Genomic DNA, 27427 nt, shown 5'->3' on the forward strand with positions numbered 1-27427 from the left:
CTCGCAATACCTTTAGCTGGTATTTGTGATGCCTCTTTCTGAATTTGATACAGATTAATGTAGTGTCTTGAGCAGCTGTTGTCATGTGAATGTTGGAGGTAGGCATGTAACAGTCTTTTGTTCTCCTTTTGTGCCAGATCATTGCACCTTTTAATCATATCAGTGCTTGTTCTAATAGTCATGCCACACCAGAGCATAGCTTGTGTGGATTCTTCAGTAAGTTGTCAAAAGTGTGTCCTATCGCTATCCAGGGTTTACAGTTGGAAATTGAGATCTCATCCCTGGTTTATCTATCTCTAACTTCTATTTTGTTATGTTCAAATAGGAATTCTAGGCCTTAATCAGAGAAGGTTATTCATTCATCAGAGAAACTGTCTGCAGGATTGGAAGTGTCTCACTTTTCTTCTTTTCACCTGTGCTCGTGATGTAATCTGCGTATAGCCTCTGTGAAAAACTGCTAAACTCACACTAGCCACATGAAATTTCCTTTGCTTATGCAAAATATAACCAAAAATCTGTGTATCAAATTCATCTACCATTTTGTGTTTTTTGCTTTAAAAGGGACAAAATGAATGGTATTAATTTTGGCTAACTCTAAGCATCTTGTGTTAAACGTCTAAGTTCAAGCATAGTAGTATCTAGAGGACAATACAGTCACCTTAGCATAGACCAGATGACTTCCTTTTGGTGCCATTTTCTTTCCACTGAAAGTAAAAAGAGCTTAGGACAGCTCTTAAACTTCTGTCTGAAAATCAGACACATAAGGTTATGGCAGATCCTGCCTCAGCATGGATATCCTCTTTGTCATCACCTGTGACATGATTTAAGGCTGTTATAATTGGCTGTGCCCGATAAGATACAACTCTCTTTTGCCAGGTTTTGTCAAAGGAAGGAAGGTGGGAGCTAAGAGATTGTCTTGAAATGTCTTTTCCCAAAATGATAGGTGGTGGGTTTTTTTGTAGCTTCCCATTGGACGTCAGTGTGTGAGTCATTACCGAAGGCTGGGACGTCATTGTGTTTTCTCCCATGAAGAGCTGATCTTCAAAATGGCCGCGGATCCAGAGTGCTTGGATGTTGGGCTAGCCGCCATGGTCTGCAAGGAGATGACTCTAATGATAGAGGAAGAGACACGGTTAAGGGAGTCTGTTGTGCAGATGGTGAGTAATAAGGCAACTCTCTTAGTTTGCTTGCAAAAGGAGTTTGGCATCCCCCTCCCCCCACCTGGATTAGAGCTTTTAGCAAGTGTCAATCTTTTTTTTTTTTTTTTTTTGTTAGGGAGTTTTGATGTCTGAAGAAGAGGTGTTTGAACTGGTTCCAGATGATGAGCGTCAGTGCACAGCTTGCAGAACCACGTGCTTCTTGTCAGCTCTTACATGTTCCTGTAATCCTGAGCGTCTGGTGTGCTTATACCATCCATCTGATTTATGTCCATGTCCCATGCAGAAGAAGTGTCTAAGGTACACAGGATTTTTTTTCCCCTACTTTTCTTCCGTATCCAGTAGTTTGCTGGAGACCAGTGACCAAATACAACATTTGGCTACACTTCTCTCTTCCTTTATGGAGTATTTTTATCCTCTTTGCTTGTTTCTTCGTTCCAAGGCAGCAGGTATTATATACGTTCTGTCTTTCTGGCCCTGTGGTAGCTGGAAAAACTCAATAGAAGCAATATGCTGGCTTTTGTATGGGCATTAATACTCTTTCTGAATTTTCTTTCCGTATTTCCAGGTACCGGTACCCACTAGAAGACCTTCCTTCTTTGCTATATGGAGTGAAAGTTAGAGCACAGTCTTATGACACTTGGGTCAGTAGAGTTACAGAGGCTCTGTCTGCCAATCTCAACCACAAGAAAGGTCAGACTTCTATTGTTCGTAGTAGGATGTCCTGAAACTCCTACATTTGTTCTGTGCTCTCATTTAATGAGAGAAACACTGTGTATTGTTTAGTGGAAAAAAGAAATGAGCTCATCTGAGAGTGTAATGCAACTCATCATTGTGCGTTTCAAATTGAATTAGCCTGTTGGAACCTTGGTTGAAAGCCTTTGAAGCAGTCTAAAATATCTTTTTTTTTGTATACAAATTATTTATATACTGTTATTACAGATGTGATTGAGCTGCGAGTAATGTTGGAGGATGCTGAAGACAGGAAATATCCAGAGAATGATCTTTTCCGGAGGCTCAGAGATGCTGTGAAAGAAGCAGAGACCTGTGCTTCAGTAGCACAGCTGCTTCTGAGCAAAAAGCAAAAACACAGGTAGGACGGGCATTTTTTCAGCAGTTTCCATCTGTCTGGTTTGTTGCTTGATTGGACCTGGAAATGTAAGAACCCTGAGGTCTCTTGATGCCTACTAACTTCTCTCAGTGTTTCCTGCTCTTAGTGCTGTGACTCATTGAGAGGTAGGGGAGGTGGATACAGTGACACAAAGGGATGAAAAAGTGGACCTGGTCGGAATGTGTTAAACATACTGTTTCCAGCTGACTCATGTACTAAAATATGAAATGCTTTGGAGAAGTTGTGTGTTTGGTTGCTGATCAGGTATTTCTCTGAATGTGCAGCGGAGTTGTAAGGAAAGGCAACTAGAGGAAAAAATGTAATGAAGCTAAGTCTTGACATGAATGTGCGTATTTTGGGTAGCGTGGCTAAGTCCATAACTTACAGCTATGGAAAGAAAATATGTTAAAACATTGGATTGCAAAGCAAAATGCTTGAAAAGTAGGAAATACCAGTTGTGGTTGGTGAGGCAAGCGCAGTTGTATCTTCTGGTACAGCATTTCTCAAAAGTATTTCTAATTTTGCCAGCTGTTCTTAAGTTGCAGAATGCATTGTGATGCTGGTGGAGTTACTGGAAGATGCAAAGGAAATGTGTCTTGCCAGCATTGACTGGGACAAAAGGATCTTGGGGAACAGAGTGGTGGAGAGAGCAAAAACAGTCCATAGTTTGAGCCAGTCGTCTTCTACTTGTGAAGGACCATGGGAGGCAGTGAGGTGTCGCTCAGAAGTAGTGGCTTGCCTCAATGACTTCTGGCAGTTTAGACTCCCTTAGTTCTTTGTGTTGCCTCCTTGCCTGTGGCTGCCTCAGTGTTACTCTGTCCCCTGCTCCTACCTTAGCAATCTGCTGGATGTGTCCCCTTGTCCTGCTGTCATGAACGTTCAGCAGCATGTTCTTCTTTCTCTGCTATGTATTCTGTGCACTGAATAAAAGTCCCATAGAAAAGAATTTGATCAGTTGACCGTAATTCTTGTGCCAGCAGTTGTATGGTAAACTTTTATAGCTTACATTTCTTCAAATTTGGCTTTGTAGTTGGTTGGTTTTTTGCATGTGTTGTTTTTGTGTATAACTTAAGGCTTTTCAAGGGAGAGAGTAAAGAGTAAATACCTTGTTAATTATAATACTCAACTTTGCTACACAGAACATAATGCATGTCATAATTGCTTGAATTTGAACACTGAAATGTTAGAGTTACACCATAGATCCAAGTATAATACTTGATGTAATTGGAAAGCTATTATAAAATAGAGAAGCGTTTTTGCTGTATTTGAAGGGGAAAGAAGGCTCTCCTGTTTGGTTTTTATTGCTTTTAGGATTCCACTACTATAGATGTATGGTCACTTAGAACTGTGATGTGGGTGAGGGAAGCAATGCTACAGGGGTCACATTGCTGTGTTCCTAGTGAAGTTTAGTTATTTTGGTAGGTCCCAGCTGTTCCTGGTGTTGCTGCTTCCTCCACCTCTTCCTGCTGTTGGAGCATGTAAGCCTTCTCTCAGCACACTTGCCTTCACTTAATTGTTTGGTGGATTTCCAGCACTATCCCAAGAAACACAAGGGGTGGAAAGATTTGACAACTTTGAAAAGTGTGTCTGATCTAAAGCTGAAAGGAGTTCCATGGTGAAAAAAAAAAAAGGAATTGTCTATACATCTGAAGGCTGTTGTATGCTAAATAGCAATATGTTACAAAATGGAGGTTTGAGAAATATTTTGAAACCTCGTTGGTGAACAGTGGTAAGAAATTTAAACACAGAGGTCACTCTCAGCTTCTTTAACATTTATGTTCAAATTTAATACATTGAGAAGGATCACATTTACACAAAGGAGCAGGATATTAAAACTGAGTGCTCAAACAGAACAATTCGGCAGGGATTAAAGCAGCAACAAACTCATGGTCAAATGTAGCAAAAGAAAATCTTATCCCTTATGCATCTGATCATATATAAACCTGAAAAATAGGTAATGCGTAGCTGTGAAGCTCTTTCCCCACTGTTGAAGGTTGTGAGTTTTCCATAGGCGGGGGTAGTTTTGTCTTTTCGCGCAGCATCTCATGTTGTGGCAGGCCATGGTTGGCCTAGGGGCGGAATGCCAATGCCATGTTGCAAAGAGTGTCTCCTCCCGCAGTGGTGTCTTTTGGAGCGCAGCACCCCATTCACTCTCATGTAGGAGTATTGGAGGCACAGCAGTCAGAGCAAGTCAAAGCCTGCAGTATTCTTTTTTTCCCCTTTGAGTTTTAGGTAGTGTGTAATTATATTTGATCATTAATCTGAATTTTATTCTTACAATTTAAGTCCATAGGTTGAAAGATTGGATTTTGTTTTTAATGTTTCTATAGTAATAAAATGTAGATTCATTAGCAAGGAACAGCTCTTCAGTATTTAAAAATCTGTCCTGCTTGTGAAGTTGCTGTGCCTGTCAGTGATGTGTATACCAAGTGTTTAATTTGTGCAGTGTGTCACTTTTAAGTTTTTTACTGCGTTCAGTGGGACTTGCTGCAAGTGATATTTAATGGAAATATCTTTGCAGAACATGTCCTGCTTGGTAGCAGTATTTCCTCTTGCAAGGGTTTCAACAGTTCTCTGGCTGCAAGCGAGTGTGCTCTAGGAAATAAGACTTCTTTTCAGAGCTTACTGCTGTTACATACCTGAGACATCTTGTCAGTGCATGTCATAGCAGTCAACTTCTTGAGCTGCCTGAAGCAAGCTTTTTGGGGCTATGTTCTTCTACCTGTTTGGAACAAACCCAATTTGAAAATCATCTAGACATTCCTACCTCTGAAAAGCAGGGTAAACTCACTTGAAGATGCTTAGAGGAGTTACATTAAATTTAGTTTGCAAGATTTTGGAATTCTTGTGGAGCTTGATTTTTTTTTTTGAGTTCAAGCGGTGGAGTGTTTTTTGTAACTTCTCAGTAATCTTGATAGCTTTCAGTCACTGGGAGTAAATCATCATCATCGTTCTCACGTAATATTGTTTAATTATGTCCATTCATACAGCAGACAGAGCCAAGATAGTGGAAGGACACGGACCAAGCTAACTATGGAGGAGCTCAAAGCATTTGTACAGCAGTTGTTTAGCCTGCCCTGTGTTATCAGCCAGGCCCGACAAGTAAAGGTAAGTTTGCATCTGCTCCTTGGATACGTTGTTAGTGTTATCCTCTTTACTTTTTCTGGTTTGGGGTTTTTGGGGGGGTGGGTTGTGGGTTCTTAGTTTGGGGTGGTTTTTTTTTTTGGGAAACAGATAATATTGCCTGATGTAAAGGATGAAAGACTTTTTTTTTTTTCCCCTAAGAATGAGTGCTGCACTGCAGAGATGGATTTAATGGGGTGTTTCATTTCTAGCTTCTAATGTAAAGCAAGTAGTTGCTTTGTAGTTATATCTGTGGCCTCAAGAAAGGAAGTAAGATACTCTGGATACATCTAGCTCAGTGTCTACCTGCTTTACTGGGTAATCTTGCTGTTGTCATTGAAGTTTTGCTGATGATGTGTTGCTGTCTGTCCATAGTGGAATGGTAACACGTATTTCCTGCTCGTTTTCCTGCTCATTTGCAACATGTCTCAAAGTGGGCAACGATGGCATTTGTACTTTTCTGCTGGTGTAGTCATAACAGCTGAATATGACGTAGGGCTCAATTTGGTAGCCTGAGCATGGATATCTAGTGACCTGTGAGATGCTCTAAAGTATTCCAGCTGGCCTCCATTACTGTTCTGGAAGAATACCCTAGCTCTCTTGTGTGGCAATCTGAGACAGAGTGGGGTATTGCACATGGCAGTCAGCGTTTAGGCAATGGAACAGGGCGCTTTACTTGATTATGCATACACTTTTTAAGGTACCCGTTGCAATGGACGTGGTCAGATGTGGTGGTCTCACTGTAGCTAAATCAAGATAAAGGGTCCTCCCCACCTGTCACTGTCCAGGCGGCCCAGTTTTCTCTTTCTGAACCAGTTACTCTTATTCCAGCATCTTTAATGCTATCTGTAGTGGTGGAATTTGCAGTTAAATTGTACCCTTTGTATGTTTTGGTAGAGACTTCTGAAGGTTATATCGGTGTGCTGCTTCAGGGGAGAGGGAAAGCAGTACCACATTGGCAATTGTTCAGTAAATACTTCTCAGCCTTCCTTTCTTGGTTGCAGCCCCCTTAATCTGTATGCATGGCCTGCATTTCTTGTCCTTCATATATATCTTTTCACCTGTCTTTGAATGAATCTAGACTAATAAGTAATCCAGATCATACTGATTCCTCTGGCTGCTATTATCATTTATCACTCTGGCAGTCGTATCATAGCAAGTGTTTTCAGCAGTAATCTTAATTTGTTTCTGTGTCACTGATGATGAAATGCTAAATAGTGTTTCGCCTACTAACTAACTTCTGGAAAACTCCTTCAAGAAACACCCTTAATAAATAAAGATTTTCTACCTTGAGAAATGGTTCTTGAGGTGTATGTTAACTGTTTATTAACCCACATATTCTGTGCTGATACAGTTTTAAGAAGAATGGTCTATAGTGCTAGACTGAGGTCCTAAAATTATAAACATTACCATATGTGCAGCTACCCCTACATAACCAAACATATGATAGATACTGGTGTTTAAGATATCATTGTTGATATCATGGAGAGACTTTATATTAGACTTTATTCTTGTCTTTGATACTGGCATGCTGTTGCTGAAAACAGGTACCTTCAGAAAACTATAGAACTCCAGGATACGGATTTTCCAGGCCTGTTGACTCCAATCTTTATCCTTCAAAGATGTCCTTTAATGTGTTTCCCAGCAGCTAATAGAGTGGAAAGCACGTTATCATCCTCGTAGGATAGGAAGATTTTACTACATTTCTTTCCAAATACAAACCAGAAATATTTACTAATATTTATTCATGAAATTTTATCATCATCTATTATTAGACCTATAAGGTTGTTCTCAAAGGAGTTCTGTTTCTAGTGTATTTAAAACCTGCTTCTAATTAAGACATAATTAGTAGATGACAGAGCTGAAGGCATACAGTAAACTCAACAGTATTAATTCCTATTTTTGTCTTAAGCATTTTCACCCAGATAGTGTCTCTCATCTTCCCCTCCAGCCTTACGAAACTGGTTCTGTTAAAGTACTCTGTGCATGTGTATTGTTCTTGAAGCTTCAACATAATCACTAACCAATAAAATAAATATTATCACTTTACTGGTTACAAACCATAGTCTCTTAGTTTCTGAAAGAAGTCAGATAATGATCACTTATGCCGAAGCACTCACTAACTTTCAGCATGGCATTTGGCTTTTGGGTGCAATTATCCATTGTAATGAATTGCAAAATAATTGCCATGTTGGATGATGAGTATTTTCTAACACAAAAGGCATTATTAATTATTAAACAGTAATAACTTACTGTTGTCACAATGAAGCATTCAGCATATGTTCCCTAAATCAAAATCCTATAATGTGGATCTTGTTCTTTTTTGTAAATGCCTGCTGGTTTCCAGACACTCATGGAAAGCAGCATTAGACAAAAAGGACAGTAAACTAAGGGTTAGGAAATGCAGGGTTTGCTCCTCCTTGTGCCATTGACTTGCTATCGGAAATACCCATCTCTTTGTAAGAGACTCAGGAGTGAATCAATTGAGTATACTGATTGAATGTCCTTGAATGAATCTCCTGCGGAGATTCTTTCCCGTCTGTTTGCTTTCTTTGATTCATTTTTTCATTGCAGTGCCAAAACATGAGGATGAGGACAACTGCAGCAGTGCAGTTGGATTTCTGTGAAATTGTCTCCTTTCATTAGAGGATTTTGCATTTTCATGTCTTTCCTTTTTTAGATAAAACCCAAGTGTGTTTAAGTAGAGGGACTGCTTTAGGAAATAGTAATTTAAAACCTGACCACTGTTACTTTAACGATCTTTTGGTATTCATGTCCTCATATAACTCTGGCTTTCCTCAGCATGTCGTGCTCTGTTGTGTATTACCATCGTTACTGTAATGCCCCTGACACTAGATTGAAGGAACAATCCTATTTGCAGATTGTTTCCCCCCACTATTTTAAAATTAATGTTGACCAGGCAGTGCTTAATATTCTGTTTTGTTGGCAGCTGTAGTTAGTTGCAGTTGTACTATTTTAAGTGCAGAGTTTCATCCACCTAACGTGCATAGTGTATGGAACATTAGGCCAAATGAGTTTAGACGGTCTGTTATTTAATGTGTCAGACTTGATGGCTTGTGACAGACTAGCCGGCATTCCGTGTAGAAGCTCTGACTGATTATGTGATGATCACATACAAATTCGCAGCTGACTGATCCCTTGGTCAGCTCTCCCTTTTTATTCTGTGTGTGTTTTTTCCTAATTGATTTGTACTATATGTTACTTCAGAATCTGCTTGATGACGTGGAAGAATTTCACGAGCGTGCTCAAGAAGCTATGATGGATGAGATCCCAGACTCTTCCAAGCTGCAGGAGTTGATAGACATGGGCTCTGGCCTTTATGTAGAACTTCCTGAACTGCCAAGATTGAAGCAAGAACTGCAGCAGGCACGGTGGCTGGATGAGGTGAGGTCCACCCTCTTGGATCCCCAGAGGGTCACCCTAGATGTGATGAAGAAGCTGATTGACTCGGGCGTGGGCTTGGCACCACACCACGCTGTAGAGAAAGCCATGGCTGAGCTGCAGGAGCTGCTTACTGTCTCGGAGAGGTGGGAGGAGAAGGCCAAGGTCTGCCTGCAGGCCAGGTGAGTGTTCCTTTGCAAACTGTTCTTATAGATCACACACTTCAGGGACTCTTAGCCTCTGTTCAGGAGTGTGGTGAAGCTGTAGTTCTTTTTTGTACCTCCCAGTAGTTTGATTGCTCAAGAGTTGGAGTTGAGGTTGTTGAGTTGCAAAAGCGTTGATTCCCTGTCATGTTGCACAGTGGCAGGAGGCTGTGAGTTGCCGCTGTCTTTGCTATTCATCCCTTCAACAAAAAACACTGAGTATGCTACACAAGATAGCTTCCTCGGTGTTAAGGAGTTCTGATGCTGTGCCCTTTTGAATTTGATTGTACAAAGTCCACCAGCTTTCTCACCTCTCCTGTTATTTGGTAGCAAGTAGCACCCTCCAAGAATAGAGCCGTGGTATCCTACACCGCAGCGTAGCGATGAAGTTGCATCACCAGCCTGTCAAACTTATGTCTTTAGTTGACTGGCGTTTTGAGACAAGGCTGGAATTGGGTTTTTCTTACTCTAGACCACGCCAAAGTATGATGGCTCTGGAGGGCATCGTGAATGAAGCAAAGAACATCCCTGCTTACCTGCCCAATGTGCTGGCACTGAAAGAAGCCCTGCAGCGGGCTAGAGACTGGACAGCCAAAGTGGAGGCCATTCAGGTAGGGGTTACAGCAGGGACTGGAATCTTCTGCTTGCGTCTTTTTATTTAGACATGATCTTTATTCCTAGCCCCTCTACTCGCAAAGGTGACCTGAAGGGAAACGTTACTATAGCTGTTAAATGTGCTTACTGTAGCTCGTGTGCTTGAATTTCTTTATCTTTTTGTGCTGCTGCTTCCCTATTGGCTATCTAGTTTCTGTTTCCCTTCCTTCAATGCATTTTGTGGGGGGATCTAAAAGCTGGCAGATTCATTGTGATAAAAATGTAACTCTCAAAGGGCTTTGGTGTTGAAACTGTTCTGCATACTGTCACTGGAAATACTTACCTGCAGTGGAATATATTCTGCTTACAGTTCTTCAGTTTTGGAGCTGGCTATAGAAATGGCGTGGGTTTTTTTGTTCTTCCCAAAATGGTGTAAGATTTAATAGTACTGATGACTGAAATTTTCTATCTGGAATAGGTGAAATTGTGAAATTGCTAGTTCAGTAGTTCCCCCCTTTTATTGCTCTACCCATGTAACTTGATCCATACGGGACATGACTTCTGTGATATTCCTAGGTGTTGATCTCTGGACTGCAGCTGCTGTTCTTGTATCAGATATTTGTTGGGAACTGAAGTGAGAATCCCAATTGATTTCACATCAGCCCCTGTACAACTCTCAGATACTGTAGCTTGCTGTTAAGCAGACAGCATTTGTGACAACCATCTAGAAATGAAATGTTGTCTTGCTCTGTAAGACAGCTGGCCATGTCAGAATGGCTGTTAAAATAAAAACTCCTGAGAGAGTTTTTAAAATATCAGTAATATTGAAACTTCCTTTCCTTTCCTGTGGAACTCTCTTTTAGTCAGTGAGAAAATAGTGTATGGCTTGAAATTAAGCTAGCCACTGTTACAATGGTGGAATCGTTGGCTTAGAAAAATTTCTTTTACCTCAGAATGGAAGCAACTATGCCTACCTGGAGCAACTGGAGAGCTTGTCTGCCAAAGGCCGCCCAATACCCGTGCGTCTGGATGCCCTGCCACAGCTGGAGTCACAGGTAGCTGCAGCACGTGCCTGGAGAGAGCGCACGGGAAGAACCTTCCTGAAGAAGAACTCGAGCTACAGTTTGTTACAGGTGAGCAACAGGCACTTCTGTGTCAACTTTCAGAACCTGATCTTGATGGCCCTCCATGGTCTGGAGGGAACGGCTGGTTCAATTACAATAGATTACAGCTCCATTTGAGAATAGAATATAATAAAAAACTGCAGCTGTTCTCAGATTAAAAGAATGAAAAAGGCAAAAAGTCTGGCAAGTCTTGTTTTATGTATAGACGCCCTCAAGTGTTACTTTTGAAGAAATAGATTAAAGCTCTCCTTTTTGGGAGGGAAAGAAAAGGATGTCTGTCTGTAATTGTAGAAATGTAGGCCTGAAATGGACGTAGAAGCTGTCTTTAATTGGTGAATGTTACAACTAGTTCCACTGCTTAGATTCTAAGAAAATAGATTAGATATTTTATACGCTGTGTAACTGTAAGAAAAATTAAGTCAGCTACTGTTTGTTTCACTTCAATGAATGTAGTCACTGTCTTTGTTTTAATAAAAATCATTCATGTGTGTGAAGATTTATCATATCTACTTGACAGGCTTCCCTTCTCTAGGGAAAACAATTCCAGTTCTCTCAGCGCTTTCTTGTAGGCTGTATTTTTCATACTCTTATCTTGTTGCTATTCTCTGCAGTTTGTCTTCACTTTTAGCGCGATGTCCAAAACCAGACAGAATCCTCTCACTGTGGCTTCCCTAGGGCCATGTGAAGTGCAATAATTACATCTTGTGTCTCAAAGGGGATACTGCTGTTAAATGTTTCCCAATGGGACCTGCCCCTATTGCAACATCATGTTGATTTTTGTTCAGATTATGATGCGCTGTAGGTCCAAATTTTTCTCTTCTGTATTATTCTGCCTGACTAGTTATTTGCTATATTCTGGTTTTGCATTTGACTGTTTTCCTAAATGTATTAATTTGAAATTTTCTATATTGAATTTAGTTTGCTAGATTTTGTGTTTAAGTATGCCTTCCAACTAATCAAGATTACTTAAAATTTAATTCTTTTCCTTAGAAATGCTTTGCAGGCTCACATGTTTGATACTAAAAGACTTATAGCATATTTTTAGTTTTGTTTCAGCCACCAAGTTGCTGATGTAAATATGAAATCATGACAGATCTTTAAGACTTGCAGTTGATGAAAGCGCTTGAAGTGAATCTTATACTACTGGTATCTTAACTGTGTACAGTATTTCAGTTAGCTATATGTACTGCAACTTAATCTGAACAGATTTTGTAATTTAATTACGAAAACAGTGGCTTTTGAGTTGACCTGCCACTTCACTGTGGTGCTGATTACATTCAAATTCCGTATGTATTAAATACTTGTATTGTTTTCTGTTTATTTCTCCTCTTCCTAGCATTAATTGACAGATATCAAAGGTGTTAGATTACTGAATATTTTTTGCTCTCTGGTGACTGTTGTAATGATTTTATTAAAGTTCTCATATATGTTCCTGAAATCATAACAACATTATAGATTAGAACTTTTTTTCTGTTCTTGGCATCCTTAGCTCTGACAGTGTAAATTTTCTTGGTGGTTACAGGTTCTGAGCCCTCGGACTGATATTGGTGTTTATGGGAGCAGTAAGAATAGGCGGAAGAGGGCAAAGGAGTTGATGGAGAAGGAAAAGGAGAAAGATCTTGACCTGGAATCCCTAAGTGAACTGGAAGATGGGTTGGAGGAGGCCAGGGATGCTGCAGCTGTGGTAAGGAGCAATGAAAGGTGGTGTCTCCTATTACGTGGGTTTGTCTCTGATCTGTATAGAAGAAACCTTATGGAAGAACTGATGAATTAATCTCACGGAGATGAATATCTCATAATACGATGTTTGACGCAAGAATATAGTTCAGCTTTAATTGCAGTGAAAGTAGAGAGAAGCACAGTTCAGAGTGTAAGTGCTTCTATTTAATATGTATTGGGCTATGTGTAAGACTTAACTGCTTTTGGGTTAATATCTGTAGCTGTTCATCTAATATTATTAACATTTATTGAAATCAGATCAAAATAACGTGGGATGAGGCAGTACCAAGATGTATTAGGTTGATTTTGAGGGCAGTCTGTACGTGCTTGGCCATAAAAACTGGACTGGAAGGAATGTTGTATTTGATTTTTTTGTTGGGTGAATATTGATGCGGCTTATCAGAGGAATTTGCTGTCATCTGGCTGCCCTTTCTCCGGCAACAAAGAAAATATATGCAAACTCATTAATGTGGCTTGTACACAGTCTGTTTTACCTTAGTATGCTTTGTTATAGTTACTTGAATGGAGACACTGAGGAAATGCAAGCTGCTTCAGGAAGACGCGTGGTCATTCAGTGGCTCCTGGTGCTAAGTCAGTATTGAAACAATGCTCATCTGCATTGTCTTGGTACACAAATTAGATGGAACTGATTCTGACTTTTTTCCTGGAGTCAAAACCTGTTCTTCTGGTGGCCTTATGACAGATTTAATTATGAACTTCAGAAACTTTGTAGCTATGGAGATGGTTACCTAATGTTTACATAGAATCTCTGTCAGAAGGACTTAGGAGAGTAATGAGTGATTGAGGAGGAGGTATTTTAGCTAAACTTTTCATTAGATCACGATTGCTAAATTTTGGGCTAGTTTAACTAGGAAGATAACTTCTTTTTTTCTTTTCCTGCATTACTAATACAGTGTGATGTCTTAGCTGTGAAGGTCATGAACTTTTTTTTGTCTTTGCTGGATAGGTGGCTATATTCAAGGAGAGGGAACAGAAGGAGATTGAAGCCATGCATGCTCTCAGGGCAGCCAACCTGGCCAAGATGACTATGGTGGATCGGATCGAAGAAGTCAAATTCTGTATCTGCCGCAAAACAGCTAGTGGATTCATGCTACAGTGTGAGCTGTGCAAAGACTGGTTTCATAGTGGCTGCGTGCCCCTTCCCAAAACAAGTTCTCAGAAGAAGGGCTCTAGTTGGCAGGCCAAAGAAGTGAAGTTTCTGTGTCCACTTTGCATGCGTTCTCGAAGGCCACGGCTTGAGACGATACTGTCTCTGCTGGTGTCCCTGCAGAAGCTGCCTGTACGGCTGCCAGAAGGGGAGGCATTGCAGTGCTTGACAGAACGTGCCATGAGTTGGCAGGACCGAGCACGGCAGGCTTTGGCCACTGATGAGTTGTCTTCTGCTTTGGCTAAGCTTTCTGTCCTGAGCCAGCGCATGGTGGAGCAGGCAGCACGAGAGAAAACGGAGAAAATAATCAGTGCAGAGCTACAGAAAGCAGCAGCTAACCCAGACCTGCAGGTAGGGATGTGGCTATCTTGTTCCTTACCGTGCTTGTCCTTCTTCAGTGTGTTGAAATGCCATATCTTTCTTGGAGAAGCTTGGGGAAGAGGGGAGGGCAGTTAAAAGCTGAGAATTAGACGTATCAAAATTATTTAATTCAGTGCTCCTTAGCCTCAGGCTATGGCTGGCTTCAGTCAGTTACACGCTGCTCCAGGAACCGACGCGTTGCTTTGTACTCATTGTCAATAGCAACTGCTGAAGGTACTTGTAAGAAGCATTGGTTCAGATATAAGAGCTGTCTAAGGGCCTGAAGATGTGTAAAGCAGTGGTTACTTTGGTCTCCAAATGCTGTTTCCATCTTGACAGGACCAAAGGTCTCAATATTTATAATTTCTCATGGATTGTGATTCTCAGGCCTTTAGTGTCTTGTTAATAAATCTTGGCAAGGGCTATAAGCAATCACTGGTGCTTTTATGGCTGACTCCTTCATCTTGAGATTGAGACCAGTAATCAGATGAAGCTGTGCTGAAGAAGCTTGTACCACCATAGACTATAATTTGGTAGCACTGAGCAGCAGTATATAGATCTTTCTTGTCACTATTATTCATAAACATGGAAATAAAATCTAATAGTACCTTTTCCTTGGATATTTCCCTATCTTTCTTCACATCTTGCTGTAACTAGGCTTTTCTATGACTGTCCAGGCAGTTATCCTCAGGCCAAAAGAACCGCTGTGTTCTTTGTTAGTAACTCAGCTTTTTTATAGACTTTACTGGAAATGTTGTTGTTTAATTCTCTTATTACATTTTCCTTTTAGGGACACTTGACTAGTTTCCAGCAATCGGCCTTTAACAGAGTGATAGGGAGTGTATCCTCATCCCCGCGGCAGACTTTGGATTATGATGATGAAGAGACAGACTCTGATGAAGATATCAGGGAGACGTATGGCTACGACATAAAGGTAAGTAATCCAGTGTGGCTTGTCTGTGTGGAATTAATCCAGAGCACCTTTTTCTTTTATTAATTCAATTTATTTCAGAATATTTTTTTTTATCTTGAGCTGTCTCTGCATATTCTGCTGGGGCTGCTGTTGCAGAAGAGGTACTTCTCGATTTTGTTTGAATGTCTCAGCTCTGGACTACTGGGAAGTTTTGTAATGTTTTTATTCAAAATTTCCAAATGTCCTGTGGTTGAGCTTCAAAAGGTGGGTTTTAGTGTTAAGGAAAAAGATACACCTCTCAAGGGATTTGTATTTATAATAACATAGAGGATGAATGTTGTCTCTATGCCCCATTCAGAGATACTATGAATCATAAATATGAGTAAGCGTCTATACGGAGAGCTCTTCAACAGTTTTGGCTACAGCGAAAAAAAAAAATCAGTCTTTGAAAACTGCATGCCCTGTTAGAAGTTTCCTGATGCCAGAGCTTCTTTCAAATTTTCATACCTTTCTAATCATTTAACCCTAATATAAAGGAGGTACATCTGTTCAACTTTGGATGTGTGGACATACTCAGGACTAGATGAATGGATCGTGTTGGAAATTTGTGTCTGGATTCATTTCAGAAATTGTAACTGGAGTTAGAATTTAAAAATATTTTAACTGTCATGAGAAAAGTCAATTGTATAGAGAGCCAGGTGTTCTCAGTGTGATGTAGTTCACTTCAGAACTTCTGAAATGTCCTTTTGATATATGTAGAGACAAAAGCAATGCCACTCTTTCTTCTTATGCAGTGGTTTCTTTTCAGGGATAGTGTTGTATCTAACTTAAAAGACAATGTTCACGTAAATTCTTCAAAGGCAGAATTTCTGGTTTATAAAGGGACAGCAAATTTTCCAGGTATGATTTGCCTCAGTCTCCTATTTTTAGTATTTTATTTCTACGCAGCCTTATGCAAATACACGTTTGTCTTAGTCCCATGTGAAATGCCAACAAGAGTACATTGCAATGGGATGTTACCACTTTTAATTAAATTAGTTTTATTTAAAAAAAATTCCAAACTGTTGTTTGCATCAGGAGTCATAATAAGGCATTTCTGAAAGATGTGGCATTTTCTGAGGCTGTGATAAAGCATGTGTCGAGAAAGATGGCATATGCTTGTCAGGATCTGGGGTTTTTGCAGGAGCATGGTTTCATTTGTTTAATGATTCCGTTGTCATGATTTCAAAATCTGTTACTTACCCTTTTGATTTGAATGTTTATCACTCTATGTAATTGTAAAAACCTAAAAGTAAAAATCTGTCAAAGCTGATAAGGGACCAGAAATGTCTTTTGTTAGGTCAACTAACGTGGTTGGAATAGAAGACAAATTTTCAGGCAACAAAATTCTTCAGTTCTAAACTAGAAAAAAAAGGCAGTAAAAAGAAAAAACAAAAGTAAAGCAGCAAAGTTCCAAAGGTATAGCAAAGTTGCTTAGAATTTAATTATTTTTGTACTGTTGGCTTTCAAGGATTGGGTTTTTTTTAGTCCTATAAACATTTTTCCAGTGGAGCGATGTATTTTAAAAAAAATAAATTATAGATTATGATACATCATGTATGAATTTGATCTTAATAACTTCTTGTGGACGCTGTAGCAGTAATCCTTGGATACCTAAGGGTCCATAAACTGTGTTTCAAAAACCACTGTCTTGGGTATCTCAAATACAACAGTGGTTACAAAAACACATTTGAAAAAGCCTATTTGATTATATTGTGCCTCTTGTAGTTAAAACATGACTCTTACCAGCAAACACTTCATTATGAGTGCAATAGCTAGACTTCTTTAAGACTTACTCCAAGCAGTCAGGTTGATTCACTGGTCAAATTTACTTTTGATATTATTTTGATATTATTTTTTGATATTATTTTGGTCAAATTTACTTATTTTCTTCACCTTTAATTGCCTTCATTTTTGTCTTGTGTTTTTTCTCATTTCTTTGCACCTGTGTTGCCTATAGCCAACAAATGGTGATATCTTTTTATTAATTTCCCTATTAGTCCTGAACTTTCTTTAAACTAGTATAATATGATATCTAGAACAAGATATTGTACTACATATAACCTTTACTATGTAGGGAGAAATATCTTCCTCTTTCTGAATGTATATATTCTAGTTTCATCTGGGCAATTTAATTCTGAATTTCCGATTTCTAGTACTGAAATCATTAGTGTGCACTTCCTTTTAAACGTGTAACTGAAAGCCAGAGAGATTACTATTCTTAAATTCCCTTTTTATGTCATGAAATGACAGTGTCTGGGTGGTACAATTTCCTGAGTTGGCCATATTGGGACCCATACAGCTAATCTTCAGGTAAATATTGTCAATAACTGCTCTACAGCCTTTCTCTTCTTTTAAGCCAGCTTCTTTTTTTTTTATTTTATTGTTTTCTGAAAGATTTCAGTCTTACACAGCATGCTAAGTATGTTAAAACTGTTGATCAGTTTCATCGCAAATGTGATGGGGTATATAAGTTCTGGAAAGCACTATGGATATAGACAGCTGGTTGAGGAGATTATCCTTATTAATTTCACCTGCAGGATTGAGGAGAAAGAGGGGACAAATAAGTACTAAGTAGACATCAGGGAATCTACTCAGGTGGGCTTGTGCCTTCTCTGGATTTTCTGCCTAATGTAATGCAAAGTCAAACAGAGCTTCTCCTGCTGCTTGAGAGATTCCTGATCTCTCTCCTCTTAATGGATCCATCTGCATCTGAAGGCATTTGTCCCATTTCAGTGTGATACATCTGAAAACCAAGCAGCCGTCCTACACCGTGCGTTGAGCACAAGCCGATGCCATCATTATTCTGTTCACGAAAATATTCACAACAGTCTCGGGTATTACAGCCCTCTTCCTTTTGGTGTTTGGTCCTAATTTAAAATGGTTTAAGACTAACATAAAAGTCCCAATCGCAGGGCAACATTTGATTGTTTGCCATTGTGTGGTCATCCATCTGATTACAGTTTGTTGCTGTGCCTGTAAGCGTCTTGTTTTTTCCTCAACTGTAAGATCTTTAATCACTTCTTTGTATAAGTAGCCATTATTTACTCAGCATACCCCTTCTTTACTGAAGATACCATTCTTTAGGGTCTTGCAGTCACATTTTCAAGCAAAAAAAATATGTAGGCTAAGAGTCAGCCTCTTGCCATTATGTTGACTTCTGAGGACCATAATTGAGTGACTGCTTAGTGAGGAAACCTGTCAAGTGTTTCTCAGAAACTGGCTATAAATCTATTGACCTATCTCTATAGAGACATCCACTGTTTAAGTAGGGGTGTAACTTGTACCTTTTGCACGTGGTCTTGGTGTCTCTGGTGGAGTGCTTCAAAGTAGGATTCTAGAAACAGCAGACTGGTTGGTCTTAGTAGAATTTACTTTCAAGCAGGTATATTCTGGATCCAGATGTTGCATGTTTTCTGTGGGTCTTTTTCAGGACAATGCCAGTGTAAAATCTTCTAGCAGCTTGGAGCCCAATTTGTTTTGCGATGAGGAAATCCCCATTAAATCAGAGGAAGTGGTGACACACATGTGGACTGCTCCCTCATTTTGTGCTGAACATGCATATTCGTCTGCTTCTAAAAGCTGCTCTCAAGGTATTTGCTTTTCCATACATTGAGATAAAATTGAACAGATAGCTGGGATGAGCAGTCAATAAGGAGGGGAACTGCTCTGTTACCTGTGCTAGTTGTAGAGGATGTGTTGTCTGTAAGAAGGTATAGTAGAGTTACATTGCAGTTATTTCCTGATGTCTGAGATATAAACTTGTGTCACCGTTCTTTTGCTTGGGATTTTCTCCCTCCTTTAGATAGTTGTGTTAAAAAGTATGCAATTTCTTTTGGTTTTGATCTTTCTTTTATCTTTGTGACCTGCCTCCTGTCTGAAAGGTTCTAGCACTCCAAGGAAGCAGCCTCGGAAGAGTCCACTGGTACCTCGCAGTTTGGAGCCCCCTGTATTGGAGCTGTCACCCGGAGCAAAAGCACAGCTAGAAGATCTCATGATGGTAGGAGATCTACTAGAAGTGTCATTGGATGAGACTCAGCACATCTGGCGGATTTTACAGGCTACTCATCCACCTTCTGAGGACAGGTTCCTTCATGTCATGGAGGTATGGAGCTTGAAGAAATATTTCAGTATAGAAAAAAAATGACATCGTTTTGGTGTTTTTTTTTAAAAAATATATAATTTTGGGTAGCTGATTGCTTAGTTACTTGACATGTTTTGACTTGATATGATTTCAACCAGGAAATAGTAGATTCCAGAAAATAACAGAATAAGTGATCCAAAAAATTCAGTTCTTGATCACTCATGCCGTAGCACTGTCCTCCACAATTAACCATATTTCGAACAGTTTTCTCAGGCAGTTCCATATGCAAACCTTATTTTAGAAAAGATAAGGTTAGGGAAGGAAATGCTGTTCTTAATTATGCTCAGAATCAGAACTGATCTGCAAAAGAATTGCAAGAAACATTTAGAAAGATGGAAAGTATACACTTAGCTTATATAACTTGGTACTTGTATGTTGCTGAACTTCCATTGTTACTGGGAAAATAACACCTTTTTTTAATAAAACATGATTTAGTAATAAGGTTCCTGTTCTTCCTTAGATTAACAGATACAGCATTTTTTTTTATTAATATACTGTGAAGCCGTGCTGATCTCTTGGTTCAGCTGACAGTGAATGAGGCAGGCTTATGTGCTGATTCTGAGGTCTAGTCCAAATTACTTGTCCTCATTCACTGAGTGGCTAAGTGGTATGTGTGAATAAGGGGTATGTACTGGAAGAGGAGGTAAACTCTTGTGCTGAAGAGCTGTACTGGAACCCATCCTTTTATCTGTCACCTCAAGATGGGAGTCAGTTTGGCCATGTGTAGTTATGGAGTATCTGATTGCTTTTTATGTTACTGAACTGGGCAGGAAATATATTGAATATGGGTCTTTCTTGACCTTTTGGTAGCGTACACTAAGGTAAGATGGAAGGTGGGCACATTAATCAGCTGTCTCATTTTCTGAGTGCCATCCATATACAATGGATAAGTCAAAGTGTTGCCAAACTGCCATCAGTTAGGACTGCAGTATAAAGCAGACCCTGCCTCCAAAGAAGTACTGCTTTACTGTGTTTTGACCCAAGTAATTCACTTCATAAGCTTAATGCTTTTTTAATGTAATGGATTTGGCAAGGAATTGGCTGAAGAACAGTTTGAATGCCAGCAAATAGCAATTTATAAATAGTATGCCATACTGTTATATTACTGAACATAGCTTTTTTTGGGGGGGTGGGGTGCTAAGAGGGGTGTGTGTGTGTGTGTTATGACACTTTCTGGTTAACCCTTATAGTTGTTTGACCAGAACTACTCATTTCAAATTGAATACTTTTCTATGTCTATCTACACGTAAAGTAAGTAGACTCTTGTAAAATAATCTTTAGAGGATTTGGTTTTGGGTGGAGTAGCTATATTAAGTAATGTGTAGTAAACAGATTCTTTTTTTACTGGCTTATAGTATGTCCTTTATTAATAATTATTAAGGTTAAAGTATATAGCTGGATTAACTGAAATTGAGTCAGTCCTGTTTGTACAAAGGAGCTATACATGTGAATCTTTCAGATATAAATAGGACTTGTCATTGTGGACGCTACCTGCAGTGACAGAGCTTGCCAATTTTAAGCCCCACTTCTGATCTGAATCTGGCATTTAAGAGTTGTTAATGACGCCAGGATATTTACAATATGTGCCAGTTTGGAAGCTATTCAAATAACAGATCTGTTACTTTCTTTTCTTGCTTGAGTTGATGATAAATTTTAAGAATTCACCAATTGCTCTTTCTTAATCTCCAGAATAGCAATTGCTTTCTCTCAAAAATAATTACAGGCAAGACTGACCTAGGATGAAAAATAAGTGAGAGCGTCGAACACATGATTAAACTTCTCAACTTTTATTAAGAAGCAATGTTAGAAGGGAGCTGTAATTATTGCTTATTCTGCCTCCTTACTCCTGCTGATGATTTACTTTTTCCACTGGACATTTTTGACTCATTGGACTGTGACACAGTTGATACCACTTATGACTTTTTTTCTAGTATGGTGAAAATAAAGTTGAGCCCCTTTTTGTTTAGAATTTGTAACAGTATGTCATTGAATAGGTTGCTTCGTACAATGTCAAGGTAATGGTGGAAGTAAGAACATCTCTCGAACCACAGGTTTGCAGTATATGGAAATGTGCATGTGAAAAAAAATATCTCTTTTCACCTTTTCTATGAAGGATGACAGCATGGATGAGAAACCATTGAAAATGAGAGGGAGGGACTCTTCTGAGAGGAAGCGGAAGCGAAAGCTGGAGAGAGCAGAGCAGTTCTTTGGAGATATGAAACAAAAATCTAAAGATCTGAAAAAACTGGAAAAACCCAAGAAGAAGAAGCTAAAACTCACCATGGATAAGACAAAGGAGCTGAACAAGCTGGCAAAGAAACTGGCTAAGGAAGAGGAGCGGAAGAAAAAGCGAGAGAAGGCAGTTGTAGCAAAGGTGGAACTAGCAAAGGAGAGCACAGAGAAAAAAAGAGAGAAGAAGGTTCTAGATATTCCTTCTAAGTATGACTGGTCAGGAGCAGAGGAGTCAGATGACGAGAACGCTGTGTGTGCTGCGCAGAACTGCCAGAGGCCCTGCAAGGACAAAGTGAGTTTTTGCTTAGTTCTGTTGTAGGCAATTCCATGTGAAGTCAAAAACCCCAGTAAAATTTAGTAATTAGGTTGAACAGCGTGAGCAACAGAAGTGGTGTGATTGGAAATGAGAGAGGAATGAGTCGTATGTGAGCAGGTACATAGATGCTGTGGCTTGTTCTCTTAAGTACTTTAAAACAGAAGATGGTGATGGAAAATTAGAATCTGGGAAAAGGTACTGTGTCTTGGTTGGGAAGTTCAACCTCTTCAAGCTGTGTAATTTTTTTGCCAGCTATGCAACATGCGTTGTCTGATTCAAAGAGTCAATGCTGTGACTCAGCTGGAAATGTTCCTGACTTAAGTGTGTTTCTGAGCAGAAGTGGGGGATGTTTGGTACTCCTGAATGAAATAAATTTTCTGTATTTCTTGCATGCCGTCTGTGAACAGTGATGTTGCAGACTGAGGTATCTACAAACTGCAGTGCTTCACTTTTCTCAGTGGAGATAAACTATCAGTGATTTTAGACCTGGTCAGATTATTACAAAAGAAACTTGATCTGCTTCATTTTATGGTACTGCCTGTTCTGATTGTCAGCTTTCAACATGGACTAATTGATGGTCAAAAAAAGATGGGGGTTTTTTTCTGGATTTTTTTTTTGCTTTTTAGAAAGATGAAAAAAACCCACTGTGGGATTGGCACTATATTGCACTGCCTTGCACAAGAGAGAGTAGGTTCAAATAGTAGGTTTCAGGACAAGAGGTAATGGGCACAAACTTGAGCATAGGAAGTTCCGTCTAAACATGAGGAGGAACTTCTTTCCTTTGAGAGTGGCAGAGCACTGGAACAGGCTGCCCAGAGAGGTGGTGGAGTCTCCATCTCTGGAGACATTCAAAACCCACCTGGATGCATTCCTGTGCAGCCTGCTCTAGGTGACCCTGGTCTGGCAGGGGGGTTGGACTAGATTGTCTCCAGAGGTCCCTTCCAACCCTACAATTCTGTGATTCTGTGAAATACCAGTAACTTATTTCTTCTTTTGCAAAATTGAACCATGAAGTTCAAGTGTTCATCTGAATGCTTAAAAAGACCAGTTAAGAGATGAGTTTTGAAGTCTGAATCTTAGGCCAAGGTTAGAAATTAGATTGGAAGATGAATCTCTCAAAGATGATACTGTCTTTGTACCACTGTTCTCTTTACAGATGATAATTAGGTTATGTTGGTATATTTTTACAGGAATTGAAATTGCAAGAGGGAGGAGAGTGCCTTTAAATTCATATTATAAAGAAGGTCATACCAAGTTTGTCAAACTTGCATAAATGAAACTGAGTAAAATTCCTGATTGTATAATCCAAGCTTTTAATGGAATGACTGTCTTAAGGTTGGGCATGGTTTTGTACATTCAACAGGTGAATGCCATACAAGTTAAAAATGGCAGATACGGGAATGTAATGACCGAAGCTGCAATTCTTAGTGTCCGTTCATAGTTGCTTTTAAAAATTTATTCAGGAATAGTTTTTCTACAAAGTGAAGCAAAATCTTGAGCTGATCACGTTTCTTCCTTTTAGATAGGTTTGCTGCTGCTGTTACTCTTCTAATATATTTTTATTTTTGCATTCCTCTAAGGTGAAAGCAAAACTACAGTAGTAACAACTTTTATAGTTGTACTAGCGTATGTCATTAAAATTAAGAGTCTGTGTTCATTATCCTGCTGAACTCAGTTTCTGCCCACTGATTGGAATGAACACATACTTTTACTCAGGGCATTACAGAAATCTAATAATTAAACTTTTTTCCTGCTTAAGCTTAAATTTACTTTTCATGCATTTCCTAATTCTGTAGCAAATTCAGCTCAAAGTTTGAAGTATTTTTGCTGAAGTGTTCTGACGCTTTGGAGGTACAGTCTGTGCGCATTTTCTTGGGCATTCAGTGGCCAGCTGTATACCTGGTATCTGGCTGGTAGAAAAGTGTTAAAGCTGCTGATGTCATGTGGCTTTTGTGGCCAAAGGCAGTAATCAAGTCCTGTCTTCTGTAATTTTTAAGTTGCAAAAGCTACTACTTGATGATGGAGTCTAAAGGGATATATGTAATTTAGGATGTGTATTTGTAGAATATCATCTATGCTGAAGAAACTGCCCCTGAGCAAGCTCCTATTTTAAATGTTTTCTAGCGTACCTGTCTTTCATTTGAGGAGAGCTGAGTACCATATTCCTCAGTAGTAGTAGTGCATGTTTGTACTTTAGTGGTCTTGGGATGGGCAAGGCTTCTTGCAAGAGTGTTCAACTGAAGCAGCTTGTTAAAACAAGCTCTATAAAGCATTAATTTGTGCCCAAAAGCTTTTATGTTCTAGGTATATCAGGTGGATTTAATAGAATTAAATAGTATTGTCTTCATAGAAATGATGTCTGTCTGTCTTTTTGATGTACAATGTGTTGCTGATCTGATCTCTTGCAGGTAGACTGGGTGCAGTGTGACGGTGGCTGTGATGAGTGGTTTCATCAAGTTTGTGTTGGTGTCTCTCCAGAAATGGCTGAGAATGAGGATTACATCTGTATAAACTGTGCAAAGAAGCCAATACAAGGACCAAGTAGCCCTGCTCATGCACCACCTCCTCCTTTCTTATTGAGCTACAAACTACCAATGGAAGATCTTAAGGAGACAAGTTAGCAACTACTCAATGCCTGGAACTTGTTGGGAAATGGACCACTGAAACCCTACAGAAAGAGAGGGTTTGAAGCTAACGTAGCCACTGAGCTTCATTTCCAAGGATGTACAGACCTGCAGCAGAGTTGGTCCCTTCCTTACAGCTGGCTTCCTTCATACAATGGGGACGTCAAGGCACAGTGGTACCGACTCATCTATGCAGACACCGCCTGATTAGGAGCTCCAGCCAGTGTTTTTTGACTTTGAGTGTTTCCATCTTGGAGTGTGGCTGTTGCTCTTAGAGACTGAGCAAACCCGAGGCTGTTAGATTAGACACTTCAGGGTGTTAGAAGTACATGTTGGCAGTGGAGCTGGCCTGGAATTGGTGGGCATAGGCTGGAGCTTTTAGGCATGCTAGGTTACCCTCAGGAGGTGACTTTGGAAGTTATCTTTTGCCTCCCCGTGCCAACCCAGTGAGTAGGGCAGTGTCTTGGGAGGGTTAAGTTGCCTCCATATCCAGGCAGCTAACACTACACTATAAGGATGGGAGCAAGTGGATGAATTTCTTTTTATTTCTCTTTTGTAGCTAAAGAGCAGAGGAGCTCATGATCTCAGAAATCAGCAAAGGTTCTGTTTACCAAAAAAGAAACCCAACTCTACTCTACTAGGCAAAATTTTCTTTTCCTTAGTGGGGAATAGCTGATCTTCCTGTCCTGAGGAGGGCCAGAAAACATTGCTGAAGATGTCTAGCTAGACCAGAGCTTGGGAAAAGCAGAGTGCTTCCCTTTCCACAGGGGTGCCCTCTCCTGTTCTAGGCTTTGCATAGAGTTCTGCACTCCTGCACGTTAAAGTTGTCTCACGCAGGATGGAGCTGGCAAGGAGGTACAGCACCCAGGGCACCGGCTTCTGTGATCTGTACCCAGGGATGGGAAGGAAAGAAGACAGCCCACTTACCTCAGAGGTTACACTGACATGTGCTTCTGTGAAAAGTTTAACTCTCAACTATTTCCAGTATCACCAGGCTACGGGCATGGCCTCAAGCGATACCAGCAAGCAGTCTGCAGATACTGTTCGCAGCGCAAATCCCCCTCCCCGCTGGCTTTGCTGGATGTGTACCAGTGTACAATCAGCAACAGTTCTTGGTTGAAGTTGTCCCTGGCTTTGCCAGAGGAACAGAGGGCTTGGGGTCATTCTGGGTGACAGTTGTTTTAGTAAATCCATTTTTAAAGAAGGACTTGTTTTTACTTTTTTCTAAATGTCTCAGACTACTGACTTGTTCTATAAATAGATTATTTTTCTTTGATTTTTTTATACTTACCACTGTTAACCAGCAGCACAGACAGAGGTTCACAAAGCAAAAACCTGCCCGTGGGCTTGGGTTTTTTTACTCCATTCCTTCCTTGTAGTACAAGGAATTAGCAGTTACCTTCCCCATTCTAGCCTGACCAGCTGCCTGTGTTTAAATAGGTAAATACATTTCACGTGCTACCTTTGTGTTTGGGTTTGTTCCTATTAGTGGGGCATCTGGGCCTTAAGGACTCCAGTGGATGCTGGCTTTGTGTATGTGAATGTCTGAAGCCAGCCACTGGGCTGTCTTGTCCCCCCTCTCCACTCGCTCCCTATTGTGTTTCCATTCTTCTGCAGTTCTAGGAGTGTTGTAAGTAGTGTCCAGTCTTACTAGGAGCTGGATTGGGATTTAAAGAAATATTGACAAAAACAAAAGTGTTCTGTCTTGACTGTTCTGTGTCCCTTCTCTTGTTCTCGAATATTTGGAAGTTTATTTATCTGGCAGAATTATCCATCCATCCAAAAAAAAAAAAAAATTCAGCTCAGGTAGATTAACTTTATCAGTTTGTTTTATTTGTGCCTGCTACCTGGGAAGAGGAAGATGGTGCAAAAGAAAAAGAACTAAGACAGAGGGCAGAAAGTCTTGGGAGCTTGGAGTGCAAATTGGGCACAGACTTCTAATTCCTGATCCTTAAAGACTAATATGGTGTTAAAAGCAAAAAGAAGCTGTGGTTGAGCACATGGCTGAACGGGCACCCTAGCAAACATAAGAGTATTATTTGTTTACTTATTTATGAAGGAGTCTATGCTATAGCTAGACATACCCTCTTTTTGCCTCCAGTTACATTTTTTTTTTCTTCTCAATGTACGCTTAGTTTTGGTAAACTGGTTTTAAACAGATGTTACTTTCCTTCAAGCTTTAACTGATGGTACTACGTAAATGTTTCCCTATATGGAGTGGATAGACTATCTGTCACAGATGTTTAATCGTTCCAGAAGTAGACTAGTACAAGATTTCTTAAAGAATCCCAGTGTTCTGTATTTTTTCCTGACTCCTAGAATCCATGACACAACAGGGAAAATATGGTTAGCATATCCTGTTAGCCACTGAGCATATCCTCTTAACCATTCCTACATTCTCTGTCGCGATAAAGTCATTGTTATATGTAATTACCATCAACTGGAAAAGAGATCTTTTAGTAAATCTGCATTGAATGTTCCTGTTTCTCTGTGGAGAAATGTGTCGTGGAGAATGTTAACAGCAGCACTAGTAACAATGAGAAGGAAACAAACAGATATACAATGCAATGGTCAATCATTTTGCCTGTAACAAGCATAGAAAAGGGTAAACAACAGAAAGAAATGTGCAAGTGATGTGCAAAAGGTCACACTTTTAGTAGCTGTTTTTCATATTATCACATGGAGAGGCTCTTTATTACACTGTTGAAAGGAGGTTGCCACGCTTCTTCTAGTAATGGATGTCTCATCTGCTTTTGGGTAAGGTGTTCATAAACCGAAGACCATTATTAGCTTTACATCTTATTGTTTAAGCTTATTTTTTAAGAGCATAATTCCTCTCACAGGTTTGCTGATAGTATGAACTTATGAATAAATGTTAACTTTTGGAAAAATCTGTAGATATGTAGTTAGTGGTTGAAAAACCTAAAGCTGTGGTATCGTCTCCAGATCTTAGGGCTTTGAATTTTTAGAAAAACATATGCAAAGAAGCAAGCCAAAGTTAAGCTAAGGAAATAATTTTCTTACAGATCTGCCACAGCTGTAGGAAAAAATCTCTCATGTGTTGGGGACAAAATTTCCGCTGGTGTTTCTAGAAAGGTACATGTCTTAACACTGTATTTTACAAAGGATACTAGCCACTGCTCCTGTTATTTCTCTTCATGTGTCTGACACAAAAGGTGAAAGAAAAGACCTGAGCTG

General features: G+C 39.7%; 1 protein-coding gene across 3 annotated transcripts in view; it reads left to right on the plus strand.

The window, feature by feature from the left end:
- The window catches only part of KDM5A (lysine demethylase 5A), a 50940-nt gene extending 25016 nt beyond the window's left edge, over positions 1–25924 (plus strand). The window contains exons 14-28 of one of the 3 annotated variants that reach the window (XM_054189324.1): positions 963–1157; positions 1276–1457; positions 1726–1850; positions 2100–2250; positions 5262–5376; positions 8620–8975; positions 9469–9607; positions 10544–10723; positions 12237–12398; positions 13401–13952; positions 14752–14895; positions 18347–18506; positions 18798–19018; positions 21171–21581; positions 24014–25924. In XM_054189324.1, coding sequence (XP_054045299.1) covers positions 963–1157; positions 1276–1457; positions 1726–1850; positions 2100–2250; positions 5262–5376; positions 8620–8975; positions 9469–9607; positions 10544–10723; positions 12237–12398; positions 13401–13952; positions 14752–14895; positions 18347–18506; positions 18798–19018; positions 21171–21581; positions 24014–24226 — 3306 coding nt within the window. In that variant the 3' untranslated portion in view covers positions 24227–25924. Of the gene's footprint in view, positions 1–962; positions 1158–1275; positions 1458–1725; positions 1851–2099; positions 2251–5258; positions 5377–8619; positions 8976–9468; positions 9608–10543; positions 10724–12236; positions 12399–13400; positions 13953–14751; positions 14896–17166; positions 17227–18346; positions 18507–18797; positions 19019–21170; positions 21582–24013 lie in introns of those variants that run through there. The other 2 variants (XM_054189323.1, XM_054189325.1) reach the window with 2 other exon arrangements.
- Positions 25925–27427: the final 1503 nt, after the last annotated feature.

This window comes from Rissa tridactyla, chromosome 1 (genome assembly GCF_028500815.1).
Source record: "Rissa tridactyla isolate bRisTri1 chromosome 1, bRisTri1.patW.cur.20221130, whole genome shotgun sequence".
Taxonomy (NCBI): Eukaryota; Metazoa; Chordata; class Aves; order Charadriiformes; family Laridae; genus Rissa; species Rissa tridactyla.